Source organism: Phyllopteryx taeniolatus, chromosome 6 (assembly GCF_024500385.1).
Source record: "Phyllopteryx taeniolatus isolate TA_2022b chromosome 6, UOR_Ptae_1.2, whole genome shotgun sequence".
Classification (NCBI taxonomy): domain Eukaryota; kingdom Metazoa; phylum Chordata; class Actinopteri; order Syngnathiformes; family Syngnathidae; genus Phyllopteryx; species Phyllopteryx taeniolatus.
Genome location: NC_084507.1, coordinates 23,898,638 through 23,926,459, shown reverse-complemented (window position 1 = coordinate 23,926,459; position 27,822 = coordinate 23,898,638). Strand labels below are relative to the sequence as shown.

Below are 27,822 nucleotides of genomic sequence, written 5' to 3'. Positions count from 1 at the left end.
AATTATTTTGGTGTTTTTCTAAAAATACTACATTGTTGTGACTATAACCAAACAATATGTTGCTACACTTAATCAGTAACATTTTTAAAGTACCAACATTGTTTTTGTGACTTTTGTATCACGCTCCATGAAATTTGTATTGCCTGATTGTTCTTTACTTTCAATGTTGCCTGATGAAAAAAAATCTCATGTCTTTGACAGGGGGGATATTTGAGTCCATCGAAAGTGGCCCATCGGGTGCTGAAGAACTAGCCTTTAAATTTGCTTTAAACACAATCAACAGGAACCGAACTCTACTGCCAAACACCACTCTTACTTATGACATCCAAAGGATAAACATCTATGATAGCTTTGAGGCCTCCAGAAAAGGTACTGTATGATTTTCATTATAGCGCCTGTATGTATGTATGTACAGACCCTTTGCCAAAAATGTTAATATCATGGAAAAGTTTATTTATTTCAATAATTCTATTCAAAAAGTTAAACTTTCATAGATTATGGATTCAGGGCCCACAGTTTAAACAATTCCAAGTATTTATGTGTTCATTTTTACATAATTTGGGCTTCCAACTCATAAAACCCACAAAATCAGGAATTCAAAAAATTTGAATCTTCTTCTTTTCCTTTGGGCTTGTCCCTTTAGGGGTCGCCACAGCGCGTCATCCTTTTCCATAAGAGCCTATCTCCTGCATCCTCCTCTCGAACACCAACTGCCATCATGTCTTCCCTCACGACATCCATCAACCTTCTCTTGGGTCTTCCTCTAGCTCTCTTGCCTGGCAGCTCCATCCTCGTCATCCTTCTACCAATATACTGACTCTCTCTCCTCTGGACGTGTCCAAACCATCCAAGTCTGCTCTCTCTAAATTTGTCCCCAAAACATCGAACCTCGGCTGTCCCTCTGATGAGCTCATTTCTAATTTGATCCAACCCGGTCACTCCGAGAGCGAACCTCAACATCTTCATTTCCTCCAGCTCTCCTTCCTGTTGTCTCTTCAGTGCCAATGTCTCTAATCCGTCCATCATGGCTGGCCTCACCACTGCTTTATAAACTTTGCTCTTCATCCTAGCAGAGACTCTTCTGTCACATAACACACCTGACACCTTCCTCCACCCGTTCCAACCTGCTTGGACCCATTTTGTCACTTCCTGACCACACTCACCATTGCTCTGGACGGTTGACCCCAAGTATTTAAAGTCCTCCACCCTCGCTATCTCTTCTCCCTGTAGCCTCACTCTTCCCCCACGACCCCTCTCATTCATGCACATATATTCTGTTTTACTTCGGCTAATCTTCATTCCTTTCCTTTCCAGTGCATGCCTCCATCTTTCTAACTGTGTCCTGTATTATTCTAACATTGTCGTGAATGGAACAGAGGATAGGACCCAAAAATGCACGACTCCAAAACAAATGGACAGTTTCCAAAAAGAGAGGTTTAATAGACGGGCATAGGTCGGTACACAGACAGACAATCCAAGAAAGGCAACAGTATTCAAAAACATGAGGCAAAGAGGCAATGTCGATAATCGGAACAGGGTCAAGTCTTACTGTGAGTCTGTGACGTGGAAACAAGGAATGCTGGTTTAAAATAATTTCAACCCTGGCCCTAAACTTCTAGCCTTACTGCCTTTCCACCTGGTCTCCTGGACACACAATATGTCAACCTTTCTCCTTATCATCATGTCAACCAACTCCCGAGATTTTCCTGTCATAGTCCCAACATTCAAAGTCCCCAGATTCAGTTCTCGGCTCTGTGCTTTCCTCTTCTCTTTCTGCCGAAGAACCCGCTTTCCACATCTTTGACTTCGACCCACAGTAGCTGAATTTCCACCTGGAGGTTGACGGCGCCGGTGGCGGACGTTGTTAACCCGGTCTACGACCAATCCGGTATTGAATTCTCTGGATGAACGCTCATATTTGTTTGGCAAAGTTATAAGCCGGATGCCCTTCCTGACGCAACCATCTGCAATTATCCAGGCTTGAGACCGGCCTACAGTTTGCACTGGCTTCTGCCCCCCATAGGGGTGCATTAATTAAAAAAAATAGAATACTGTGAAGAAATCAGCCCAGATTTTGCAGGCCATAAATGTTTTAAACTGAGTGTCACACACTAATCATTTACAAAACTCAAAGCGCCTGCACAGGTTTCCAAGGCGTCATTAAATTTCTTCAGTTTGGTTCAATTGTCTCAGTTGGGTTCAATATGGGGAAAACTGCAGACTTGACAACTGGCCAGAAGACCATCATTGATACCCTCCATAGGATGGGTAAGTCACAAATATTCATAGCTAAGGAGGCTGGCGGTTCACAGAGCATATCAATGGAAAGTCTAGTGGAAGGACAAAATGTGGCAGGAGAAGATGCACCAGCAAAAGAGATGACCGTGGGCTTCAGCAGATTATCAAAAATCAACACATTCAGACGCGGGTTCCTCGGGTCAAGTGCCAATTCTGAGCCTTTGACAAAGTAGGAAAGGTTTCAACTGGGCCAAGGAGAAGGACTGGACTGTTGGCCAGCGGTCCGAGGTCCCCTTTTCCTATGAAATTAAAGTGTGCCTTTCATTCGGGTTTGGAGGAAGACTGGTGAAGAACAGAACCCAAGCTGCTTGAGGTCCACTGTGAAATATCCACAGTCAGTCATGATTTGGGGTGCAATGTCCAGTGCAGGTGTTGGTAAACTCTGCTTTCTTTCAAAATGTATTTTCATATTACTTTCAGAAAGTAATTGATATAGCTACATTACTATTACATTTTTAACAGGGCGACTTGTAATTGTAACCAACTACATTTCCAAAGTAATATTTCCAACACTACACTGTGACTTGCGTTCTGTTCCTGACTTGCGCTTGTAGTAACTGTGTACCAGGTCCACCTTGGAAATGACGGTGGTGCCCGCCAGGTGAGCAGTAAAGTCCTTTATGAGTCGGGGGTTGTTGAATTGTTTAAGTTCTGCAAATCACTGCAGTGGTGCCAGCTGCAGTCAGTCTTGGTCCCCATTTATAGTGGGGGAGTCCATGGGCTGTTGGAGCAGTGCGCAATGCCGATGCCATTGGAGGACTGGCACGTTCCAGATCCATTGAATAGAAATGCCCACCACACTTTTCAGATTAACATTCGCATAAAACAATATATCACACAACTGTGTGGGAAACAGCCTGTCGCCACGGGAACAGTGTTAGACAATATGAAAAACTTTTAAGAACTTTTCATCTTTGGATGAGACAGCTAAAGTTTGAAGTCGATCGGATCAAGTCTGAAAAAGAAAAGATTATAAAAATATGATGGTTGTAAAAGGGGAAAAATAGGTCAGAATTTGAAAGTAAATTAAACAAATGGGCTGTTACATATGCCTCCCACTTTCAGTAGTCCTAACAGTCTTAAAAGTCTTCTCAGCAAATATCACTGTGAATCATCAAAATGCGCCATGCCACGGTCATGATGTTTTTTTTTTTTTTTTACAAAGCATGATCAACGTCTTTAGATTTTTCTGACAGAATTTCAGGTGGATGTGGTCAACGTGCTAGGAGCATCCATCCATCCATCCATCCATCCATCCATCCATCCATCCATCCATCCATGCTCAGGCCCTAAACAATAATTTAATTTACTTAATTTTGACTACTTGGAGTGCCTTGTACATGCCTTGCCCAGTCATTTGTTTGGTTTTGGAACCAATTTTTCCCAAAGGAAAAAATTTAATTGGAATCATTTGTTGGCACATAAAGCCTAAAATAACCGTTCAGGCAATGTTTTAAGTGAAAACTTAACATTTTATGATTCATACATACTTAATTGCACAAAACATCCATCCATCCATTTATCCTCACTAGGGTCGCGGACTGCTGGAGCCTATCCCACCTATCTTTGGGCGGGAGGCGGGGTACACCCTGAACCGGTCGCCAGGCAATCGCAGGGCACATCGAAACAAACAACCATTCGCTCCCACATTCACACCCAAGGGCAATCTAGAGTCTTCAATCAACCGACCACTCATGTTTTTGGGAATGTGGGAGGAAAGCGGAGCGCCCGGAGAAAAGCCACGCAGGCGCGGGGAGAACATGCAAACTCCACACAGGCGGGGCCGGGGATTGAATCCCGGTCCTTAGAACGCACAAAACATAGTTTAAGAATATTTAACACGTAACTTAAATAATACAGCACTGAATGTTTTGGTTCTGATCTGTTCATTTCTTAATTATTTTTGAATTTCCCTCTGCATTTTGATGTTTTTTAAATGCTGGTTTGCGTCTTAGGTCCATGCAATGTTGACGTTTGACCTTAAGTGAGTTTACTCGCATGCGAACAGAGACCACCTTTTAAAGCGGTCTTGGTCCGCTAGCGTTCACACAAACAAAACACATGAGCAGAGCAATCCCACTAGAGTTTCTTTTAAAGAGACCAAACAAGTGTGAACACACAAAGCCTTCGACAAGGTACAGCACAAGTAGCACCTCAGTTGCATCAACATCGAGTTGACAGCTTTGCTTTTCAAAACTGTTCAATCGAATTCCATCATAAATAACGTAAAACCATACCAACAACCTGGTATTTTTGATTTACTTTTACAATTTGCATCCTCATTTTGGGTGGGTCAGTGTTCTTACCAGTGTTTTTTCCCCCCCCCGTGCTCCAGCCTGTGACCAGCTTTCTCTCGGAGTGGCAGCTATATTTGGTCCTTCTCACAGTTCTTCAGCCAATGCTGTCCAGTCCATCTGTAATGCATTGGGGGTGCCTCACATCCAGACCAAGTGGAAACACCAGGTTTCAGACAACAAAGACATCTTCTATGTCAGCTTGTATCCAGACTTCTCATCCTTGAGCAGAGCAATCCTGGACTTGGTCCACTTCTTCAAGTGGAAGACAGTCACAGTTGTTTATGATGACAGCACTGGTGAGCTTTCACTTCTTTATCCAAACACCACACATTTTATTGCTCAAGCCTCCTCAGAGATTAATTTTTAGTCAAAAGCAACTTTGATGCAGCTAATGTTTGAAGCATGTCTGATTAGGTTTGCACCTTTTCATTGAGTGTTTGTTAAAAAATGTCAGTACCATGCCTGTACAGTACGGTCTAAAGCGGTGGTTCTTAACTGTTGTTATACTGGCCCCTGCATTTTCCTATTGACCCCATGTCGTGGCCCACTTTTTTTTAAATAGAAAATAACAAAATAAAGAAAACATATATTTTTAAAAATAATATTATTATTATAAAAAAAAAAATAATAGAGAATATGGCACAAAACAACCGCTAAAAATTATTTAAGAGCCGAGAATGAGCAAACACTGCATACGTAGTTAATATACATGGTAAGGAATAGAAATAGCAGAGCAAAGACACATTTGTTGTTGATAAAATGAATTAATTCGCGTTGGAATCTAAAGAAAATATACGATATATATATATATATATATATATATATATATATACTGTATGCCGACCAGAGTACGCCACAATTGACCCACGCCAGCGGCGGTGTGTGTGTGAACTGTGAATTGATCAGTCTACATCACATTTGCAAATGCAGAATCATAGAAAAATATATAAATCAGATTATCGTAGGGAATAGAACAAATACTGAAACCTTGAAAAAAATGGGAAATGCGAGCGGTTTGATAGCACTTCTTCGTTGAGTGTCAACGTCGTCCACACACAGAGACATGTCGTGCGAGCCGGACACACATGTACAATAAATGCACACATCCTACTGTACGAGGCAGCGCTTGAACGGGACGGGGGTAAAAGTGATGACAAGTGTCCTTTTAATTCTCATTTAGGACAGTCAACCTATTAGCAAATTTCTACTTTGAGTTATTATTGCTTCATGAATGACTGTTGAAACGTGTATTATTTTATATTTATATCGCTAAACATGTATTAATTGGCCTGTTATTTTGTTGCTCAAAGTCGGTTACTCTTCATGAAAATGTTCCGGCCAGACCTACGTGACAAGTCACCAAATCACTTCTTTCGATGCTTTGCGACTGCATATAACGATAGCGTTGCATGGCTTTGACATCGTCTTTGCCTCGTCCTTCCTTCGTGACACTTGTAAGAAGGATGGTAAGAAGTGTAACGTATTCGCTACCGTGATCAGTGACTTACAATGCGTTGACACCGGACGTAAAGAGAACTTTCGCCTCCGCGGCGCGGCAGCTCCCGGGGGTCGTAATAAAATAGCGTGCACCAAGCAGCTGTTCAACGTGGACAGACCAATAATGTCAGACGCTGGATTTTTATTTTTTTCCAGAAGCCCGAAATCCGCCAGCCAAAGTCTGGAAATCCCCAGGGAAATGATTGTGACCTTAGGGAATAGTGTGTCCCCAAGGCACCCCCTCAGTGGCGCCTCACATCCTGTCACCTGTCCAAACACCTGTTGATAGATTGATAACACACTTGTCAATCATTTACCACCTTTGGGAGTGAACCAGTCCCCAAGAGGGCCCCCTCTGGAAATCCCATACGCCCCTCCCACCTGCAGGAGGCCTCTTTCCCCCAAGTGGGTCCCCAAGTGGGTCCCCAAGCGGATCCCCCGCACTTCCAGTCACATCCTCACACCTCACCCTCACCCTCACCCCCAGATTCTATGAATTACTGTTACATGATACATTCTATTGTAATAGAAAATACTGGGAATACTTGAGTATTTTAAAAGTAAGTACTTTTGTACTTTACTATGCTTACCTGTAGCTGTAGCAGCATGTGGGTCACATTATTGCTCAGCATAGGTCAAGCCACACGCTTGACTCAGGCTAAGGGGTCCAACGAGTTCGTTCTTGGCTTACATTTGGGATGAGGCTATACCTCTCTGAGGCTGAGCTGGACAACGCTGACATACTACAAGTCATATGAATTTCTTATAGTAGAATGTAAAATGTACATACGTATCCTTCTTGTCAGACTACTGTAGAGAGTTATTAGTAGAGGTGGGAGTAAGTCCAAGTCATAAATACTGTAAATTTCAAGTTTAGGATGAACGTATGTAAGAGTCTGCATCTGTGTGTGTGTGTGTGTCAACGGAGAAAGAGAGGTTGTGAGATTTGACAACCCCAATTCCAATGAAGTTGGGCCGTTGTGTTAAACAGAATACAATTATTTGCAAATCGTGTTCAACTTATATTTAATTGAATACACTACAAAGACAAGATATTTAATGTTCAAACTGATAAACTTTATTGTTTTTAGCAAAAAATCATTAACTTGGAATTTTATGGCTGCAACACCTTCCAAAAAAGCTGGGACAGGTGGCAAAAAAAGAACACCTGTGTGAAGTGTATCACCACATGGGCTCAGGAACACTTCAGAAAACCAATGTCAGTAAATACAGTTTGGCGCTACATCCATAAGTGCAACTTGAAACTCTACTATGCAAAGCAAAAGCCATTTATCAACAACACCCGGAAACGGCTCCGGCTTCTCTGGGCCCGAGCTCATCGAAGATGGACTGATGAAAAGTGGAAAAGTGTTCTGTGGTCCGACGAGTCCACATTTCAAATTGTTTTTGGAAATTGTGGACGTCGTGTCCTCCGGGCCAAAAAGGAAAAGAACCATCCGAACTGTTATGGACGCGAAGTTCAAAAACCATCACCTGTGATGGTATGGGGCTGTGTTAGTGCCAATGGCATGGGTAACTTACACATCTGTGAAGACACCATTAATGCTGAAAGGTACATACAGGTTTTGGAGAAACATATGCTGCCATCCAAGCAATGTCTTTTTCATGGACGCCCCTGCTTATTTCAGCAAGTCAATGCCAAACCACATTCTGCATGTGTTACAACAGCGTGGCTTCGTAGTTAAAGAGTGCGGTATTTGAATTTATACTTCAATAGTTTTCTTTTTTTCTACTTAACTTTTCAAGTACTTATTTGAAAGGCTCCATTTTACTTTTACTTGAGTCATATTATCCTAAGTATCAGCATTCACTCCGACATAAGTAGGCTACTTTATTTGTATATTTATTTTTATTTTTTTTACTACTAACCTACCTCTACACATACACATTCCATAAATTACATGAAAACAGACAGGGACAAAGGGTAATTACTTGCATTAAAGAGTAAAAAGTCCAAGCCAACTCAGCAACCCCGCCTATTACCAATCATACCACAAGCCACTATGATTATCCAACAGTTATTAATCTATAGGTTTTATTTATTTCTGTATTTATTTATTTGTTCATTTATTTAAATTTTACCATTTGGTTTATTTGTAAAGTTCAAAGTCCACTTGGGTTTGATTTGAGTTTGTAATTATTGTTGGGATAATTATCATATATGTCAAAGACAATTTCGAGGAAATATTGGAACTGTATCTTCATCACACTGCTTTCCGATGTTGAGTAAGTAAAAGCAATTCACCCTGGCATCCTGAAGTGAGTTGTTGTTTGCGTGTACTTAGCCTGAGTCAAGCGTAGGGTTAGACTGGTTAGAGCGTCTGCCTCACAGTTCTGAGGACCAGGGTTCAATCCCTGCCCCCGCCTGTGTGGAGTTTGCATGTTCTCCCCGTGCCTGCGTGGGTTTTCTCCGGGCACTCCGGTTTCCTCCCACATCCCAAAAACATGCGTGCTAGGTTAATTGAAAACTCTAAATTGCCTACAGGTGTGAATGTGAGTGCAAATGGTTGTTTGTTGATATGTGCCCTGCGATTGGCTGGTGACTAGTTCAGGGTGTACCCCGCCTCTCGCCCGTTAGATAGATGGGATAGGCTCCAGCACGCCCGCGACCCTAGTGAAGAGAAGCGGAACGGAAGATGAATGAATGAATGTTTTGAAAGCAGCTACAGTACATCGTTACGAAAATCAAGTTTTGCTCGTTTGTTAACAAATAAGCATTTTGTATTTAAATCACTTTCCTTGTTTTTTCCTTAACCCAACCCCCCATGTATGCGGATATTAAGTTAAAGTTATGCTGATGTTACGTTCATTTAAGTACAGTTTTTATAAAAAGTAAAAAAAATAAAATAAAAATACATGTAAACGCATGCATGCCCGTTGTAAATGCTTTGCTTTTATTTGAACAAGTTTCCATTGTCTTTTAAAAATTACAGTATATGTTTGGTCACTTTTTAAACACATACTGTACTTTCTTTCCACCCATATTCAGTATGCAAATTACCTTGTCTGTTTTACCACACGGATTGTTCAACCATAAGAATAAAACAAAAATAATATATTGATCTTTTTCAATAAAAATCCAAAACGTGCCACTGAATTTAATGGAGCTTCGCTTGGTGCTGCCTTGTGATTAAACAGTCTGCATTTCAGGGGTGTGGCTCAGTCGAGGGTGTCGAGGTCAACCACTGGTGATGGTTCAGGAAATGGTTATTTGCCAATTTCTACCGCCACTTCATCCGCATTTTTAGTAAAGTCGCAATTCCTTACCTCCACCAGCTCTCCTTTTCAGTGGACCCGGCTGCATCCCGAGCCTTCGACCAGCTTAAGACCCTATTCACCAGTGCTCCCATCCTTCGACACCCCCGACCCCTCCCTCCAGTTCGTGGTGGAGGTTGACGCCGCCGACACGGGGGCGGGGACCGTTCTCTCGCAGAGGGACCCCACTTCCCAAAAACTTAATCCCTCTGCTTTTTTTTCGTGTCGTCTGTCACCTGCCGAAAGGAATTATGACGTTGGCAACCGAGAGCTGCTGGCCATTATCTGGGCATTGGAGGAGTGGAGGCATTGGCTGGAGGGGACTGATTCGCCGTTTGTCATCTGGACCGATCACAAAAACCTTGCCTACCTCCGTTCCGCCAAACGTCTTAACGCCCGACAAGCTCGCTGGGCCCTCTTCCTGAGCCGATTCAACTTCAGCCTCACCTTCTGCCCTGGTTCCCGTAACAGCAAACCTGACGCCCTGTCTCGCATGTACTCACCCCCCTCCAGCCCCGCATAACCAGAACCCATCCTCCCTTCCTCGTGCTTCGTTGGAGCAGCCACGAACAGGTGGTTAAAGAGGCTGAGAAGACTCACCCAGATCCCAAGACCGGACCTCCTAACAGGCTGTTCGCACCCGATTCCGCACACTCTGACGTCCTTCAGTGGGCCCACAACTCCAAGCTCACCTGTCAACCTGGGATCACCCGCACCATCCATTTCATCCAGCAACACTTCTGGTCACCCGGCCTAGTCAGACACCCGATAATTTGTCCTAGCCTGCGCCGTCAGGGCAGCCTTAACCCGGTCCACTGAGAGAAATAAACGGCTCGCGGACCTTCGTCGCTCCCCTACGCCTGAGTACAAGCTGGGTCAGACGGTTTAGCTTTCCTCCCGTGACCTCCCGCTCCAGACTGAATCTCGTAAACTTGCCCTCTCTCTCTCTTCCCAATAATCAGCACCACCTCGGCCACGCACCTGTTGTCAATCAGCCTTCATCATCACCTGCATTTAAGCCTGCCAGATCCAAGACTCCACTGCCAGAGTATTAACGTTCACCCGTGGTACTCCGGCTTGCAACTTACACGTAAGCTACGCCAGTCCTCGCAATATTTCTGACCTCCATGTTATTCCTTGTCCTCAGTGCTCCGGCTTTCTGCCCTCTTCCACCACGCCATCAAGCCATCCACCTGCTCACGCTACCGCCTGCCACACGCTCCCTGTCTCGACGACCTGCCAGTACGCCTCAAGGATCCACCTCAGAATCTCTTCTCAACAAACCAATCTCCACAAACTTCTCCAGCCTCCGCCTGCTTCTGGGTCCAGTTGAAATTAATACCATCGTATTGTGACTCTTTCATCGTACTGCAGTGGATTACAATGTGTTCTTAAAAGTGCCAGGTTATGAATTGCAACATGAAATAACTCAATCTGTCAGCTTCACACATCAAAGAGGTGGTGAGCAGAATCAGGATTGGATTGGTTAAACTGCAATGTAAACCACAGCCACAACAAATAATCAGGTTCGTCAAGACATGAACAGATTTTTGTGCAACCTCTTGTCGCGGAAGGTCTACTCTCCAATAACATCTTCAACCCATCCATCCATTTTCTGTACCGCTTATCCTCACTAGGGTCGTGGCCGTGCTGGAGCCTATCCCAGCTGACTCTGGGAGAGAGGTGGGGCACACCCTGAACTGGTCGGCAGCCAATCGCAGGGCACATATAAACAAACAACTATTCACACTCACATTTACACCTACGGGCAATTTAGACTTTTGAATTAACCAACCATGCCTGTTTTTGGGATGTGTGAGGACCGCGGGCCCTTGAGTACCATAATTTCAATCTTCTGTATGTGTTACTGTCAGAGAGGTTTCTTCAAAACAACTGAGACAAGCCTGAGGACTGTATCGAAGTGAACTCACACCAACCAAGATTGTCCTTTTCTGCTCGCGAGGGACAGCAGAGCAACTCACTGAGAGAGCTCGCCAAGTCTGTCAACGAATTGCTGCCCTCGTCCGCTATTTATTTGAAGCAAAGCAGGATACAACACAGTGGAACTTTACCGACATGCACAGGTGCTCCGGAAAAATGTTTAGATAGTTTCCTGTTATTCTAACAGTTTCTTACTGACAGCATGTTTCTTTCACTGTTTTATTTAAAAACAATTGTGGTGGTGGCAGGCTAAAAAAAATAAAAAAAAAAACCACATCATTGTTCTGGACTGTATGGTTTTGATCTTTTTACTGTTTTTGTTTTGTTTTTCACACAAAACAAATGAGAAAGGCCAATTTGTTAGAGGTTAAAAAAACCTTTCAGTAAACATTTCAACTGTGCTGTAAGGACCCAAACCCCATACAAGGGCCACAATGCAATTGCTGCCACAAGCTTCACCACAAGTACTTGTTACCTTGTTTGTGTGGACAGTTGTATTTTTTCAATTGACAGAAAGAGAACCCACTGTATTTGAATAACTTCCATGAGACAAAACATGTAATTGCCTGTTTTTCTCCTCTTTTCCAAGGTCTAATTCGATTGCAAGAACTTATAAAGGCCCCATCACGGTACAACATTCGATTAAAGATCCGGCAATTTCCTGCACAGACCAAAGATGCCAAACCACTGTTAAAAGAGATGAAGAGAGGGAAGGAGTTTCACATCATCTTTGACTGTGGACATGAAATGGCTGCTGGGATCTTAAAACAGGTGCGCATCTGTTTGTGTGTGTGTGTGTTTTGAATATAATGTAAAACATAATTAGAACATTGAGCAGGATGTAGAGTGGTTGATGGCGCTGGAATTCAGATGTGCAATGAAGTCACTTGTTTCTGGACTTAACGGCAGGACACCAACAAAATAAGTAAATTGTGGATAAGAAAGGTTTGGGGTCAGGCGTAAACTGAAAAATCAAACTAAATGTGAATGGATATATAGAATATTGATTTTATTCATGATCAATAGCAATGCTATACGCTGTATTTGCAGTGGTGTGCGGAGGGGTGGGCCGACGGGATGGTGGCCCCGGGCATCGCAGCTTTGCTAGTTACACAGTTGCTTAATCTTGTCACCTTTTCTTGCTCTTTGTGTGGGTGCGTGCGTGCGTGCGTGCGTGCGGTTGTGTATGCCACCAATATCAAACCGACATTAACGTACACACACACACACACACACACAGTTGCCTTCATGGACCATAATTGGCATCCATCTATCTATCAGTTAAGAGTCTTTAGAGAAGTCTACTGAGAATGGTGTGCTGGTTTATGTTTAGGTACAAGTCTGCACTAAGTTGCTCATTTAAATGTTACTTTTTTCTAACTTAGTTACTTTTGAAATCAAATAATCAGTAAAGTAACTAAGTTACTTTTAAGCTCAAGTAATCAGTAAAGTAACAAAGTTACTTTTTCAAGGTAACTGTGGCAACACTGATGGCGAAGTCTCCCAGACTTATATGAATGCCTAGATATTTGATATTCCCAGTCGGAATACGAAAGTTTGGATTTTGGTCCGCAGAATTCCATGAGTTAGTCGTTATAGGGAGTGTTATTGATTTTGACCAATTGATAGCATATTCTGATAATTGTGAAAATCTCTTAATGAGGTTAAAAACTGTTTGAAGTGATGCCTTGAAAAAAGGGCATATTTGAAAAAAAAAAAAGCTTCATCAGTTTGTACATGATCACATCTTGTCTTTGTAGTGTATTCAATTGGATATAGGTTGAGCAGGATTTGCAAATCATTGTATTCGTTTTTTATTTTACGTTTTTCACGACGTCCCAACTTCATCGGAATTGGGGTTTGTATATCACAACAACCTGGCATTTGAACATAAAGGATATCATCTGAGTAAAGATTGATTTTGTGTTCCGACATAGGAGTACAGATACCATTACTATGAGTGTTCTGCCAGTGGTTCGATAAATAGTGCGAATAGCAGGGGCGAGAGGGCATCCTTGTCTAGTTCCTCTTTGCAAAGTGAAACTTCGTGATGTGACCCCATTTGTGGTGACATTCGCTTTGGGTGAGTTGTATAATGTTGCGATCTCGTGACTATATGAGTCACCGTAGCCAAATTGGTGAAGTACATCAAAAAGAAAAGACCAGTGAACTTTGTCAAAAGCTTTTTCTGCATCTAGTGACAAGACAATAGTTTTGAGATTATTACGCTGAGATATGCCAATTAGGTTTATCAGTCGCCTGACATTGTTGGTGGAGCTCCGTCCTGTAATGAAACCTGTTTGGTCAGAATGTATTAACGACGGGAGAATTTTTTCTAGTCTGTTGGCTAAAGCCTTATTTTGGTGTCCGTATTAATTAGTGACGGTGGTCGGTAATTAGATGACTGGGGTCTTTCCCTGGTTTCAGTAGTAGTTTTATTGCGGCTGTATTCGTATGCCTTCTAAATAGGCCTTTTATCTTTTATTTCTATCATCATTCTGAAAAAGGGTGGTTCTAGTATACACCAGAAATGTTCTAGAACTCCGTGGAAAAGTCATCATTGCCTGAAGCGCTCCCATATCATTTAAGGCCTGATGTAACTGATCGAGGGTTAATGGGGCATCTCGAAACTCTTTACTTTCTGAAGTTGATTTAGGGATGTTTAGGTTTTTGAAAAAAGTTTCAATGTCGTTTTTATTTGGCTTATTATGGGATGAATATAAGTTGTAAAATATATCGTTAATATCCTGTGGTGCTTGAGTAAATCTTCCCATTCCCTCCTTACAAATATATCGCACTCTGGATCTTTCAGTAGAGAAGTATTAAAGCGTCAGGTTGAAGAAGGTATCATGTTTGATTCAAGTTTGAGGCAGAGAGAAATTGGAGCATGATCGCTAATTATTATTGGATGTATTTTGGAAGTGCTCTTATTTGTGAGAAAGTAGTACATTCTCGAGAAGGAGCGGTGAACCGAAAAAAAGAAAGTGTATTCCCTTTTTGTATGATTTTTTTTTATTCTCCATATGTCGGCAAGTCCGAAATCATGCATATATTCAACTAATACCCGGTGAGACTGTGATTGTTTGGAATTTTTAAAAGTTGAGCAGTCTATGGTTGGATTAAGTACTATATTAAAGTCGTCACCTATAATAATTGTTGAATTAGCTGACAAACTGGTCAGATGTGAAAAACGTGTGAATAAAAGTTGGATCATCAATATTAGTAATGTGTATAATTTGTTAAATATAGTTCAATGAACAATTATGTATCGGCCTTCTGGGTCAATCATTGTGCTATTTAGTGTAAAATGTAGTCTATTATGAATTAGTATTGAGACTCCTTGTTGTCTGCTGTTATAGCTAGCTGAAAAGGACTGACTAAAAATTGGATAGGTCATTTTCTTCAGATTTTGACAAATGGGTTTCTTGTATGAAGAGTTTTTAATTTAGTGATAGAATCCATAATCCTAATTCTCTTTGCCTGTGAACGAATGCTATTTACATTCCATGAAACAAAAGTTATACTTGACATATTAATGGTAAGTGTACAATTGTTATAAGTGAATGTGGAACAATCTATGTGAGTGTATCATCTATACATGTGGCAAAGGTACAGGTAGATAACTCTCAGAAATATTTCTTACTGTGTAGCTGGTAATATGAAGTTGTGTTAGGAGGTATTATGTATTAAGGTATTGAACGTGTTGTATATGAGTTCATCATAGAAAAAACAAGGAAACGGCAGACAAGGGAATATATCACATATATCTCATGTATGAGCTAAACATACAACCACAAGTCGCATGCGAATACATATGTGTATGGTGGGGGCAGGGAGGGGGGGGGGGGGGGTAATCATTCGGTAAGTGGGGGAGCGGGGGGTTCCACAAAAAAGGGAAAAAGAAGTACCAAAGATAAGTAAAAAGAAAACAAGGGAAATGACCCATGTCAGTGAGTGAAGGGTGCAATAGGATGTGTGCAATTCCCTTTTTTTTCCCCTAAACAAATTACTACGTTCTTTCTACACTATATACCAAATATTAGATGTGAGACGCATCTTCAAACAACAAAATATTAACAAAGTGGCAGGCCCACACCATGTGTCCCCATCCGGACCATCCGGACCACCTCGCGCCAGTCTTCACTCAGATCTTCAATAGATCTCTGGAACTGTGCGAAGTACCATCCTGTTTCAAACGCTCCACCATCATTCTAGTCCCCAAGAAACCTGCAATCTCAGGTCTAAATGACTACAGGCCTGTCGCTTTGACATCTGTGGTCATGAAGTCCTTTGAACGTCTCGTGCTGGACCACCTCAAGAGCGTCACAGGTCCCCTGCTGGGCCCCCTGCAGTCTGCCTACCGAGCGAACAGGTTTGCGGATGATGCAGTCAACATGGGACTGCACCTCATCCTTGAACACCTCGACAGTGCAGGGACCTATGCGAGGATCCTGTTCGTGGACTTCAGCTCAGCGTTCAACACCATCATCCCTGAACTCTTTTCATCCAAGGTTCTCCAGCTCAGCGTCTCACCTGCCATCTGCCAGTGGTTTTACAGCTTCCTGACGGGCAGGACACAGCAGGTGAGGCTGGGAGAGACCACCTCATCCACACGCAGCATCAGCACTGGGGCGCCCCAAGGTTGTGTCCTCTTTCCGCTGCTCTTCACTCTCTACACGAACGACTGCACCTCAGCGAACCCGACTGTCAAACTCCTGAAGTTTGCAGATGACACCACTGTCATCGGCCTCATCGAGGACGGTGACGAGTCTGCATAGCGACAGGAAGCGGAGCGGCTGGAGCTGCGGTGCGGCCGACACAACCTGGAGCTGAACACGCTCAAGACTGTAGAGATGATCGTGGACTTCAGGAGGCATCCTTCGCCACAGCTGCCCCTCACGTTGTCCAGCTGCCTTGTGTCAACCGTCGAGACCTTCAAGTTCCTGGGAATTACAGTCTCTCAGGACCTGAAGTGGGCGACTAATATCAACTCCGTCCTCAAAAAGGCTCAGCGGAGGATGTACTTCCTGCGGCTTCTGAGAAAGCACGGCCTGCCACGGGAGCTGTTGAGGCAGTTCTACACAGCGGTCATCAAATCAGTCCTGTGTTCTTCCATCACAGTCTGATTTGGTGCTGCTACAAAAAATGCTAAACTCCGACTGCAACGGACAATCAAAACTGCTGAAACCCCCTACCCACCCTTGAGGACTTGCACGCTGCCAGAACTAAGACAAGAGCGTGCAAAATCCTCTCGGACCCTCCACATCCCGGTCACCGGCTCTTCCAGCTCCTTCCCTCAGGTAGGCGCTACGGATCAATGCAAACTAGAACGAGCAGACATTCCAACAGCTTCTTCCCTCTTGCGATCAACTTCTTAAACACCTAACCTACAATTCTATTGCAACATGCTGGCAATTTTTTTTGGGGGACTTGAGTTCGTTGTCACATTTTTGTGGGGCCAATTATATCTTACTCGTGCACTCACTGTAGTAGTCTCGCCACGCTGCACTATTTGCATATCTTTTGTTGACCAATACTGGCCACTCATACCAGAGTAGCATCTGCTCCATTTACACACTGACTGAGTATCTGCAACATTTGCACAATCAACATTGTCCCAGATTATGGCGCTACTCGTCACTTTAAACCGCATACACTCCTTGAAGTCTCGGCGCCCTTTGCACAATGGTCATTGCACTGGACTATTGCAATATTAGTCATTCGAACTGCTCTATGTGCTAGAGGACTCTGCATCTTTTGCACAATTGTCAAAAAAATAAAATAAAAAATGTACCGGCATTACCAGATAACTATTAACCCTTTATTGCTCAGTGACTGTTTTTTGTCAATGTCTTTATGTCTCAAAGTGTCAATTGACTGTCTGTTGTCGTACTAGAGAGGCTCCAACTACCGGAGACAAATTCCTTGTGTGTTTTTTGGAAATACTTGGCAAACAAAGATGATTCTGATTCTGATACTTGAAAGGAATACTCATCGTTGATTTCGGGTGGAAACTGGTCATTCATCCCAAACTGTGTACCCTTCAGCTCCTGTCCTTCTGACTTTACAAAGACTTTCTGCAGGAAATGTTCGAATATGGCAATGATTGGACGGGGATTACTCCCTGCTCGCTGTCCTCCTTGCCTGTGTACTCAGTGGAAGGTAATGTTAGCGAGATGTTTCGGGATTTTCAATGCTGTCGACATGAAGTTTTTTACCTGAGCATCTGGATTATCAAGTGTATTCTCAGAAATGTGGTTATGCCGCATGCTTCTTGACTGTAAAGCCAGCATTGCTTCTTTGATTTTTTTATTTTCTTTCTTGAGAACTTCTACCTCCGTTGTCATTGCTTTCATGGTTGACTGAAGTTTGGCATTTTCTTCTTTTAGCTCTCTGACTTGTTGGTGGGTGAACTCCAAGATGGTTTTGAGCTCCTTAATTTGATAGCTTCTTGTCAATGGAGGAGAGGACTTGAATAAGGGCGTCGGGAGAGCAAAGTTGTAAATCTTCAGTGCTATTAGACGAGTTAGCCTTTCGTCTTTTCAGCGGATTGCTGCGGTCGTCATGGTGGGCTCCGCTAGCTTGCATGACAAAGCGATCGAAAGATCCATCAATGAAATCTTCGAGTGGCTCCACGATGGTATCTTGGTGTCAGCAGGGATTGGAAAAAAGTAATCAATAATCAATAATAATCAGCCCCGTAATAAGAGAAAAAATATGAATAAGGAGGAAATTAAGTCTTGGAGTTACTAATCTGATTTTGCAGCATAGCTGCCAAAATGTCATCTTGGAGACCTTGCAGTCTGTCGCGGTGTCAGAGCATGTCGCACGTCACCTCATCCTCCACGTGTCTCTCATTGGAAATGCGTGGCGCATTGTGAAGAGCAAAATACGACAATGGAGACCCCAGACTTTTGAGCAACAGAAGTTGTACATCAAGCAAGAATGGGAAAGAATTGCACCTACAAAGCTTCAACAATTAGTGTCCTCAGTTCCCAAATGCTTATTGAGTGTTGCTTAAAGGAAAGTTGATGTAACACAGTGGTAAACAGGCCCCTGTCCAGTTTTTGGGGAATGTGTCGCAGGCCTCAAATGAAAAATTAGTGCATATTTGAAAAAAAAAAAAAAAAAAAGTTTGTACATTATGACATCTTGTCTTTGTAGTGTATTCAATTGAATACAGGAAGTCCTCCATTTACGAACGAGTTCCGTTCCTACGCTAGCGACATAACACAAATTTCCGCGTCAGTCAGATTTCACCGTTAAAATAGAAATTTACGGCGAAATACTTCTGTTACGGGTATTGTCCCACGTGATTGTGACAACAAGCTCAGTGTGTGTGGGCGTGTGTGCGTCGATGTGTGAGTGAGACGGGACTGCGCAGGCGTCGGGACTGTGAAGGACGAAGGATTGCGCGCCGGTGCGAGTGTGTACAGTGGCAAGTGTAGTGACGGCGACCGGGGAAGAATAGCGATTAGCGGAGGACCCGTTGACGTTGAATGTGCAGAGGAGCTAATAAAGCCATTCAAGCAGCAAATCGGTGCTTCGTGCCTTTATTGTTGCCGCCACCCAGTTCCCGGCGCACTAACACAGACAAGCACTATGCACTAGCTAAGCAGAAACACTATGGTGCTAGCACAAAATGGCGGACGAGGCACGAGTGTTGTAAAGTCGAAATGTAGTAAGTCGAGTACGTCGGATTTGCAAATCATTGTATTCGGTTTTTATTTTACGTTTTTCACAACGTCCCAACTTCATCGGAATTGGGGTTTGTATATCACAACAACCTGGCATTTGAACATAAGTGTGTATACTTTTTAAAACCACTATATGGGGAGAAAATTATCCTTATTCATTTCAGAAATTATTTATTTTGGTCTATTGTTTACATCGTCTGAAGTGTGTCAAAAAAAGTTCCAGGATTGATGTCACAAATAAAATACAGTATTTCAAACCCACACTACAAACTACGAGTTTTCCCTTTCAGGGTGGGCCAGACAATCAAACAGCACAAAAAGATCTTGTAGCGTTTGCTTTGCTCAGTGCGCGAGTTGTGCAAGAGTTGTGGCAGGATAAATTGTGGCTGCTTCATCATGACAAATTGCTTGCTCTCAGTGCCCTGATATTAACCTGGCCAAGAACAACATCGCCATGCTGGAGCAACCTCCCTACTCATCCGGCCTGGCTCCGTGTGATCCTGGATGAATCCTTCTAGGAGTGTATGAAGACTTGGCAGACAGGGCTGGGAAAATTTGTTAGATTAGGGGATGACTTCCAAGGGAATAACTATTAACTAAACTAATAGTTTGTTGTTGGGATTTGAAATATATCTTTTGTGACGCTAAACTTTTCTGACACACCTTGTCTGTATGGGTCTTCGTCTAGTCGTAATCCAAAAGATTGAATGAAAACAATAATAATATGATGTTAATGTTAATTCAGTATTAATGTATGTCCATCATGCTATGGAAATAAAGTTATTATGATTCATCACAATGATCAAGTGTCAGTGGCCCTTTTGATGTGCCTGATGAAGTTAGGTTTAAGATTAATGCTATATTTAAAACAACTGTAACATACCTTGCAGTTATTTTGCTCTTTCGCCTTGTCTGAAATCATTATAGACAAAGGTTGCTTGTTGAAAAAATGTTCACGGCCAATGAGCGACTCCTGAAAGAACTGATTCTCAGTGATGGAGGTTCCCTCAAGGTTTCCCACCAGATACCGGCATCTGTTGACCCTTCCTCACCGTTTAATCATGCTGAATACAAAACTAATCTGCGATACATATTAATTTTGTGAGTCTTAGCATGGCTGGCAGGACCCTGACACCAGATTACAGAACCACAAAGTAAGAATTGATTGGCATCTGGCCAGCAGACACATACACTCACACTCCTATACCCTGACTGATGATACAATTATACAGAACAAGTGATTTTACTTTGAAATCTCATCTCCAAGGTGCTTTCAATGATAGTTACGAAACCCAGTCAGAAAGTGATTGTTCCTTCTTCTTCACTGGTCTCATTGTTTCAGTCACGATCCAAATTTCACTGCCATGGGGTGAGGGGGCACAATTGACAAGGTGATCGATTGATAGTTTACTCTCATATCAAGACACCTCAAGCATTTTAAAAGACAGAGGGTACGTAAAACTCTCTCTAGGAAGAAACTTGAGATTCAAGACCGATAGACAGAACAGCGAAATTCGTTCTTTTTACTTCTTGCACAAATAGTACCACAAATAAGAATTTTTTTTTTTCTGGCCAGGAAATGTAATTCTTCATAAGAACTCTTTGCAGGAAGTCCTCGTTTGGCCTGCCCACTGCAAGCATTGTGTGTCGTTTGCGATGGACACTCTTTCATGCACAATATTTTGCCATCTTTTTCAATTTTTATTTTTATCTATTTTTTATCACCACGTGGGAGCTTTAAAGCCAGAAATTCCTCTGTCAGAAAAACTGTGACTTACTTATGTAAAAAAAGAATAATAAAAACCGCTAAGTTTAATATAGCACAAGTGTCAAAGGTGAAGGCCATGGACCACATCCGACCCACCACATCATTTTATGAGGCCCGTGAAAGCAAATCAACTTTCATGATTCTTGCTAAAATCTGTACCGAAATTTCAAATTGTCATCCATCCATCCATTTTCTGAGCCGCCTCTCCTCACTAGGGTCTCGGGCGTGCTGGATTCTATCCCAGCTATCATCGGGCAGGAGGCGGGGTACACCCTGAACTGGTTGCCAGCCAATCGCAGGGCACATACAAACAAACAACCATTCGCACTCACATTCACACCTACTGGCAATTTCGAGTCATCAATTAACCTACCGTGCATGTTTTTGGGATGTGGGAGGAAACCGGAGTGCGGGTTTGAGAGCAACATAATGGCCATTTACAAAAATAAGTATGAGTGGTGAGGAAGTAGAAGTACAGACAGGGTAGCAACTACAAGTGTGGATACTTCATAAGTATTTGACTCTAGCTGACATTCTTTCAGCTTTCTCAGCTACCATTTCGAACCATTTCAATGTTGATCCATTTTTGTTCGTCTTGTTGTCACGTTCATTTATTTCTATTCCAAGGTACATCATTGAAGCCAAAACTAGGCCCCTGAAGACCCCTGCAGCTTACTTCACCTGCATGCGCAGTTTGTGATTTCCCCCCAGTTTGGCCACTATTCAGAAGAGCAGCCCAGGCACCTACAGGCACAACAGAATCACCTCCTTACAGTCAGGGAGCCTGCAACCAGGGCCAAGAGAATCTGCTCTCAATTCAAAAGAATGCAATTTAAGATCCGACATTAGGTTGCAGGTTGTAAGGAGAACAAAAACGAAGAAAATGTATGCACTGAGGAGGACAATCGCTGAAATGTTAGAACTTGAAGGTGAACAAAAATAAATTGTAACTGGTTGCTGGAGAGAGGCAAGTCTGCATCCTGACTGTTGAGGTGCTCATGAGCAAGGCCCCGAACCCCTCTGAAACTCAGGTGCGCAGTCACGATTTGTGTGAGCAAACCATCTGCATGTCAGTGGTGTGCAACAATAATATACAGCGCAGTGTGAATTTATCTTTGGATGCCAAGATTAGCTCTGTGTATTGCTTAATTTAGCTATATTATTGTTTGCAGTGAAGCACAATATCTGCCTTGTCACGTTACATGGTATTAAAGTCAGTCGATACAGTCATCATATGAAATGCATAATTGTGTGCCTCCTTAATCATAAACATCTTACCCTTTTGGATATCTCACTCTGTCCTTCTTTCAACATCTTAGGCTCTTGCTATGGGGATGATGACAGAATACTATCACTATATATTTACCACACTGGTAAGTCAAACATTCTATACCTACATAGAGATGTGATATGATGCTGTATACCAAAACAGAACATAATGCCATTCTTTAGCCTTCATTTATGCATCTATATTTTCTCAATTCGATTTTTTTTTTACCATTTCACTGTCATCTTCATCACCTAAGAAAATAGGTGCTTACAAGGAGATGTCATGAAAAACAGAAGTCAGGTCTCTGCTTTGCCATTCATGAATAGGGTGGGTGTTTTATCCACGCCATTTATCTATGACTTGAACCATACATACTGCATTACGGTACTCTGTGGAATGTGGTTTATATACAGTATGTATGTAGTGATATGATGTAAGTCAGACCCATAATCTTAATTCTTGCTAGCTGTTGACTCACACTATGAGTACCAGTAATAGCATACTCACAGGTCATAGTAAGATGGAGGCCCAAGGGGCTAAGAACCAAGTGTGGCCTGAAAGATTTGATAAATTTATGGATCCATTATAATTGTCTCCCTAAAGTTGGGACTTACACTCTGAACTCTTCTTCTTCTTTTTTTTTTTTTTGGTCCTGTTCGGCTGTTAGGTCAGGCAGAATGGAAAATCTGTATCCCTTTTTCACAGTGGAGTTTTTAAGCTTCCGCTGCGCATGGGGCTGTAGTGCTACACCCTGTGAGGGAAGGACAGGACAAGATAGAACAGGACAAGGACAGGAGAAGAAGCATGCAGGACAAGGGTCGTGAACCCGGCTGTACAACTGAAGTGTGGTGGCATTAATTATGTAAATTACAAAAGTCTACAGGACCAGAGTATAAGTGAGGGGATACACAAGCGATTTGCATATTCATTAGTTATTTGTTGCAGTAAGTGCGTGACCCAACACCCAGTGAAAGAGTCCTAGGGGTGTGTGCCTGCGAATACATGCAAGTAAACTGATACCGTTTTACATGCACAAAGACTGACAGAAGTGTCCTGAAATTGCTGTGGCCGCACCGCGGCGGCTGAGGAACCCACCCAATCAATCAAGGAGCAGTAGTAGGGAGCTAGACTTCCCTCTCCCCCATCACCTCATCCAGCTCTTCCGGGGGGACCCCAAGGCGTTCCCAGGCCAGCCGGGAGACATCGTCTCTCCAGCGTGTCCTGAGTGGTCTATGACGTGCCCGGAGATCATGGCTTGATGAAGCCAACAGAACCACATCATCTGCAAAAAGCAAAGATGCAATACTGATGTACTGCACGGCTGCACCTAGAAATTCTGTCCATAAAGGTTATGAACAGAATCGGTGACAAAGGACAGCCTTGGTGGAGTCCAACCCTCAGTGGAAACGAGTGTATATATATATATATATATATATACACTGCGAACTGCTCCAGTGGGAGTTGGAGATCAGCTTGATGAAGCCAACAGTACCACATCATCTGCAAAAAGGAGAGATACAATACTGAGCCCACCAAACCTGACCCCCTCTATGCCTTGGCTGCACCTAGAAATTCTGTCCATAACAGTTATGAACAGAATCAGTGACAAAGAGCAGCCTTAGCGGAGTCCAACCCTCACTGGAAACGAATAAAATTTATTGCCAGCAATGCGGACCAAACTCTGAGACCAGTCGTACTGTCTCCGATCTCCATGTGATGTTTCAGAGGCCTGTCAACCAGGACAGCCCAACAACAGAGGCTTTAGAAACTCGGGGCGTACCTCAGCCATCCCCGGGGCTTTGCCACCGAGGAGCTTTTTAACAAGCTTAGTGACCTCAACCCAGCGATAGGATAGCCCGCCTCATCGGTCCCAGATTCTTCTTCCTCACTGGAAGGCGTGTCAGTGGAATTGAGGAGGCCTTCGAAGTATTCTCCCCACTGACTCACAACGTCCCGAGTCGAGGTCAGCAGCGCCTCATCCCCACTATACACAGTGTTGATGGTGCACTGCTTTCCCCTCCTGAGATGTCGGCTGGTGGACCATAATTTCCTCCAAGCCGCCCGTTCTACACTCACCGAACTCCTCCCACACCCGAGATTTTGCCTTAGCGACCACCAAAGCCGCATTTCGCTTGCCCATCAGCTGCCTCAGGAGTCCCACAGGCCAAAAAGGCCCGATAGGACTCCTTCTTCAATTTGATGACATCCCTCACCGCTGGTGTCCACCAATGGTTTTGGGGGTTGCTGCCACGACAGGCACTGACCACCTTATGGCCACAGCTCCGGTCGGCCGTCTCAGCAATGGAGGTGCATAACAGGTCCACTCGGACTCAGTGTCCCCCGCCTTCCCCGGGAAATGGGTGAAGTTCTACCGGACATGGAAACACCTTCTGATAGGCGATAAAGCCAGACGTTCCCAGCAGACCCTCACAAAACGTTTGAGCCTGCCAGGACGGACCGGCATCTTCCCCCACCATCGGAGCCAACTCACAATCAGGTGGTTATCAGTTGACAGCTCCGCTCCTCTCTTCACCCGAGTGTCCAAGACATGTCTCAAAATGTCATAAATACAGTAAATATTTGTACAACTAACACTTAGGGGCCAGAAAAAATTTAGAACAGTGATTACATTAAGTCACTGAGTGTGCCTTGTGCTGTGTGATGACGTAGTCTTATGCGACACGCTGGTCGTGAAATGTCGGGTGTGTCGTAAACCAAGGAAACCTGCGCTGATTTTTCATCCTCTTCATCAATAACTTAATCTGTTGTTTTTATCAGTAGTTTCGTATGTGGTGAATTGTATTTAATTACTTTCCTTTCAGGATCTATTTGCCCTTGATCTGGAGCCATACCGGTACAGTGGTGTAAACATGACTGCCTTTAGAATTCTCAACACTGAGAACAGCCAGGTGGCTTCCATCATAGAGAAGTGGTCCATGGAACGACTGCAGGCTCCCCCTAAACCTGACTCTGGTCTTCTGGATGGCTTCATGACAGTAAGTTTTATCAACAATGTTTATGAACTAGACTATTCTACTCTTTCTGTAGAAATTACAAGTCAATGCTGAAAATCTGATGTTAAACTGAAATGCGGTGGAATGAATTGAAATGTTGAAATGTTATGCACTGTAGGACCTGAGACGGAATCGTTTGAATTAGTCAAGAAATGTGGAAGTTGGAAGGAAATATGTGAAAATCTCTTCATTTGGGAATTTCATTTTGAAAATTTGGAACATGTTTGGAATGAGAATTAATCCCAAAATGTCCTTGAAGAGCAAAACATTTTGAATTTGGAATGTTTTGAATTAGTTAAGATGTAAAACATCTCTTTATTTGGGAGTTTTACTTTGCAAATTTTGGAAATGGACAAGTTCCCAAGATGACATTTTGAAGTTGGAATGGTTTGAATTGCGGCACGGTGGACGACTGGTTAAAGCGTCAGCTTGGGTTTTCTCCGGGCACGCCGGTTTCCTCCCACATCCCAAAAACATGCATCAATTGGAGACTCTAAATTGCCCGTAGGTGTGACTGAGAGTGCGAATGGTTGTTTGTTTGTATGTGCCCTGCGATTGGCTAGCAACCAGTTCAGGGTGTACCCCGCCTCCTGCCTGATGATAGCTGGGATAGCCTCCAGCACGCCCGCGACCCTAGTGAGGAGAAGCGGCTCAGAAAATGGATGGATGGATGGATGGAATGGTTTGAATTGTTAAAGAAATGTGGACGGAGGAGGGAATAATGTGAATATCTCTTAGGAAATGTATTTAAAACATTTTGGAATGCAATAAATACCAAAATGTCCCAAATGAGCTGTGCATAATAATAAAATTTTTATTGTTGACAATTTTGAATTGTTACTACTGAAAATGGTAATTTGGGGAATGAGAACTCTTGGAACGTTGAAAATAGTTTTTTAATAAAAAAATATTTAGAATGGGAATTATGGGGAATTATTTTGTTGAACGTCTCATTCGCTTAAATTTTTTTTTTTGGGAGGCGGGGGGTGAAAAATGTGGGATTCTGGGAAACCTGGGGATTTTTTTTTAACATGGAAATGAATAACAGACATGTCCTGAAAATATGTAATCTTTGAAATGTTGAATGATTTGAATCGGTTGAGAAAGGTGGAAGTAGTTAAATGCCAAAAAAAGTGGGGAGAATAATAAGAAAGAATGGGAATAACGTGTGAATGGTGGAAGCATAATTTGAGGATGAAAAGGATACATTGTTGCTTTTTAGGTCTGGGTCATTGGTTGCTTCATTGACATGTCATGACTAGTTTACCCATATCAAGATTCAAGATGTTTATTTGTCAAATGCACAGTAAAAAAACAACGGTAGCACTGAACAATTAAATTCATACTTTGATAATCTCCCTCCACTCATACAAATAATATGAAAGATTTTTAAAGTTTAAAAAAATATATTTTTATAATGAAGGATACATACTCAAGGAAAGGGGTGCCGAGGCAACGTACATAAGAACAGTTTAAAAACAATGACAATTAAAAAAAGACTATTTCAGTTCAGTGGTAGTAATACTTTTTACTTGTATAGCAGTGACCCTCAGCAGGATTCTGGAGGGTGCATGGGAGTTCGCCCGACCAGTCTACATGCGCTTTGTAGATTTGGAAAGGGCGTTCGACCGTGTCCCTCGAGGAGTCCTCTGGGAACTGCTCTGGGAGTATGGGGTACCAGACCTCTTAATACGGGCAGTTCGCTCCCTATACAACCGGTGTCAGAGTTTAGTCCGCATTGCCAGCAGTAAATCAGATTTTGTTACCAGTGAGGGTTGGACTCTGTCAAGGCTGCCCTTTGTCACCGATTCTGTTCATTACCTGTATGGACAGAATTTCTAGGTGCAGCCAAGGCGTTGAGGGGGTCCAGTTTGGTGATTTGTGTGTGTTTGCTGACCAAAGTAAATGGAGAGAAGTATGATTTCAATATTAAAGACATTTGGAAAAATTACTGTGTGAAGGTGACATGCAGTTGGTTAATTGCGTCATCAAATAGCCTTTACATTTTATAGACTTGGCACACAGATCTTTGTAGATCCATGTTAAAGAGACTGACTGGGTTATACAAGGATTTGCCTGTCTTTCATCACTTCCCAGTCATCCAGGGAGTATGGTGGAAGCCCCTGGTGCCTGTGTTGTGCGACCAAGATGTGAAAAGAGAAGCGTGTTGTTACTCTGATGTGAAACGTGTCTGATCAGAGAATGGTGTCTGTAATAAACCAAACTGTCTCATCAGAATCAGAATCAGAATCATCTTTATTTGCCAAGTATGTCCAAAACACACAAGGAATTTGTCTCCGGTAGTTGGAGCCGCTCGAGTACAACAGACAGTCAATTTACAGAACACTTTGGAGACAGAAAGACATTGACAAAAAACAAAAAACAATTGTGCAAAAAGATGCAGAGTCCTCTAGCACTTAGAGCAGTTCGAATGACTAATATCGCAATAGTCCGGTGCAATGACCATTGTGCAAAGGGCGCTGAGACTTCAAGGAGTGTATGCGGTTTAAAGTGATGAGTAGAGCGATAATCTGGGACAATGGTTGTGCAAATGTTACGGATACTCCTCAATCAGTGTGCAAATGGAGCAGATGCTACTCTGGCATGAGTGGCCAGTATATGCAAATAGTGCACCATGGCGAGACAACTACAGTGAGTGCACGAGTAATACATAATTGGCCCCACAGAAATGTGACAACGAACTCAAGTCAAAAAATTGCCAGCTTGTTGTAATGGTTAGCTGTTTAAGAAGTTGATCGCAAGA

At 42.9% G+C, this 27,822-nt stretch overlaps 1 protein-coding gene across 2 annotated transcripts in view; it reads left to right on the top strand.

The window, feature by feature from the left end:
- LOC133479713 (glutamate receptor ionotropic, kainate 2) overlaps positions 1–27,822 on the top strand; it is a 180,507-nt gene that overhangs the window by 56,578 nt on the left and 96,107 nt on the right. For both annotated transcript variants that reach the window (XM_061777034.1, XM_061777033.1), the window contains exons 2-6: positions 202–369; positions 4,634–4,891; positions 11,899–12,080; positions 22,094–22,147; positions 24,867–25,040. In XM_061777034.1, the coding sequence (XP_061633018.1) occupies positions 202–369; positions 4,634–4,891; positions 11,899–12,080; positions 22,094–22,147; positions 24,867–25,040 (836 nt within the window). The remainder of the gene's footprint in view (positions 1–201; positions 370–4,633; positions 4,892–11,898; positions 12,081–22,093; positions 22,148–24,866; positions 25,041–27,822) is intronic.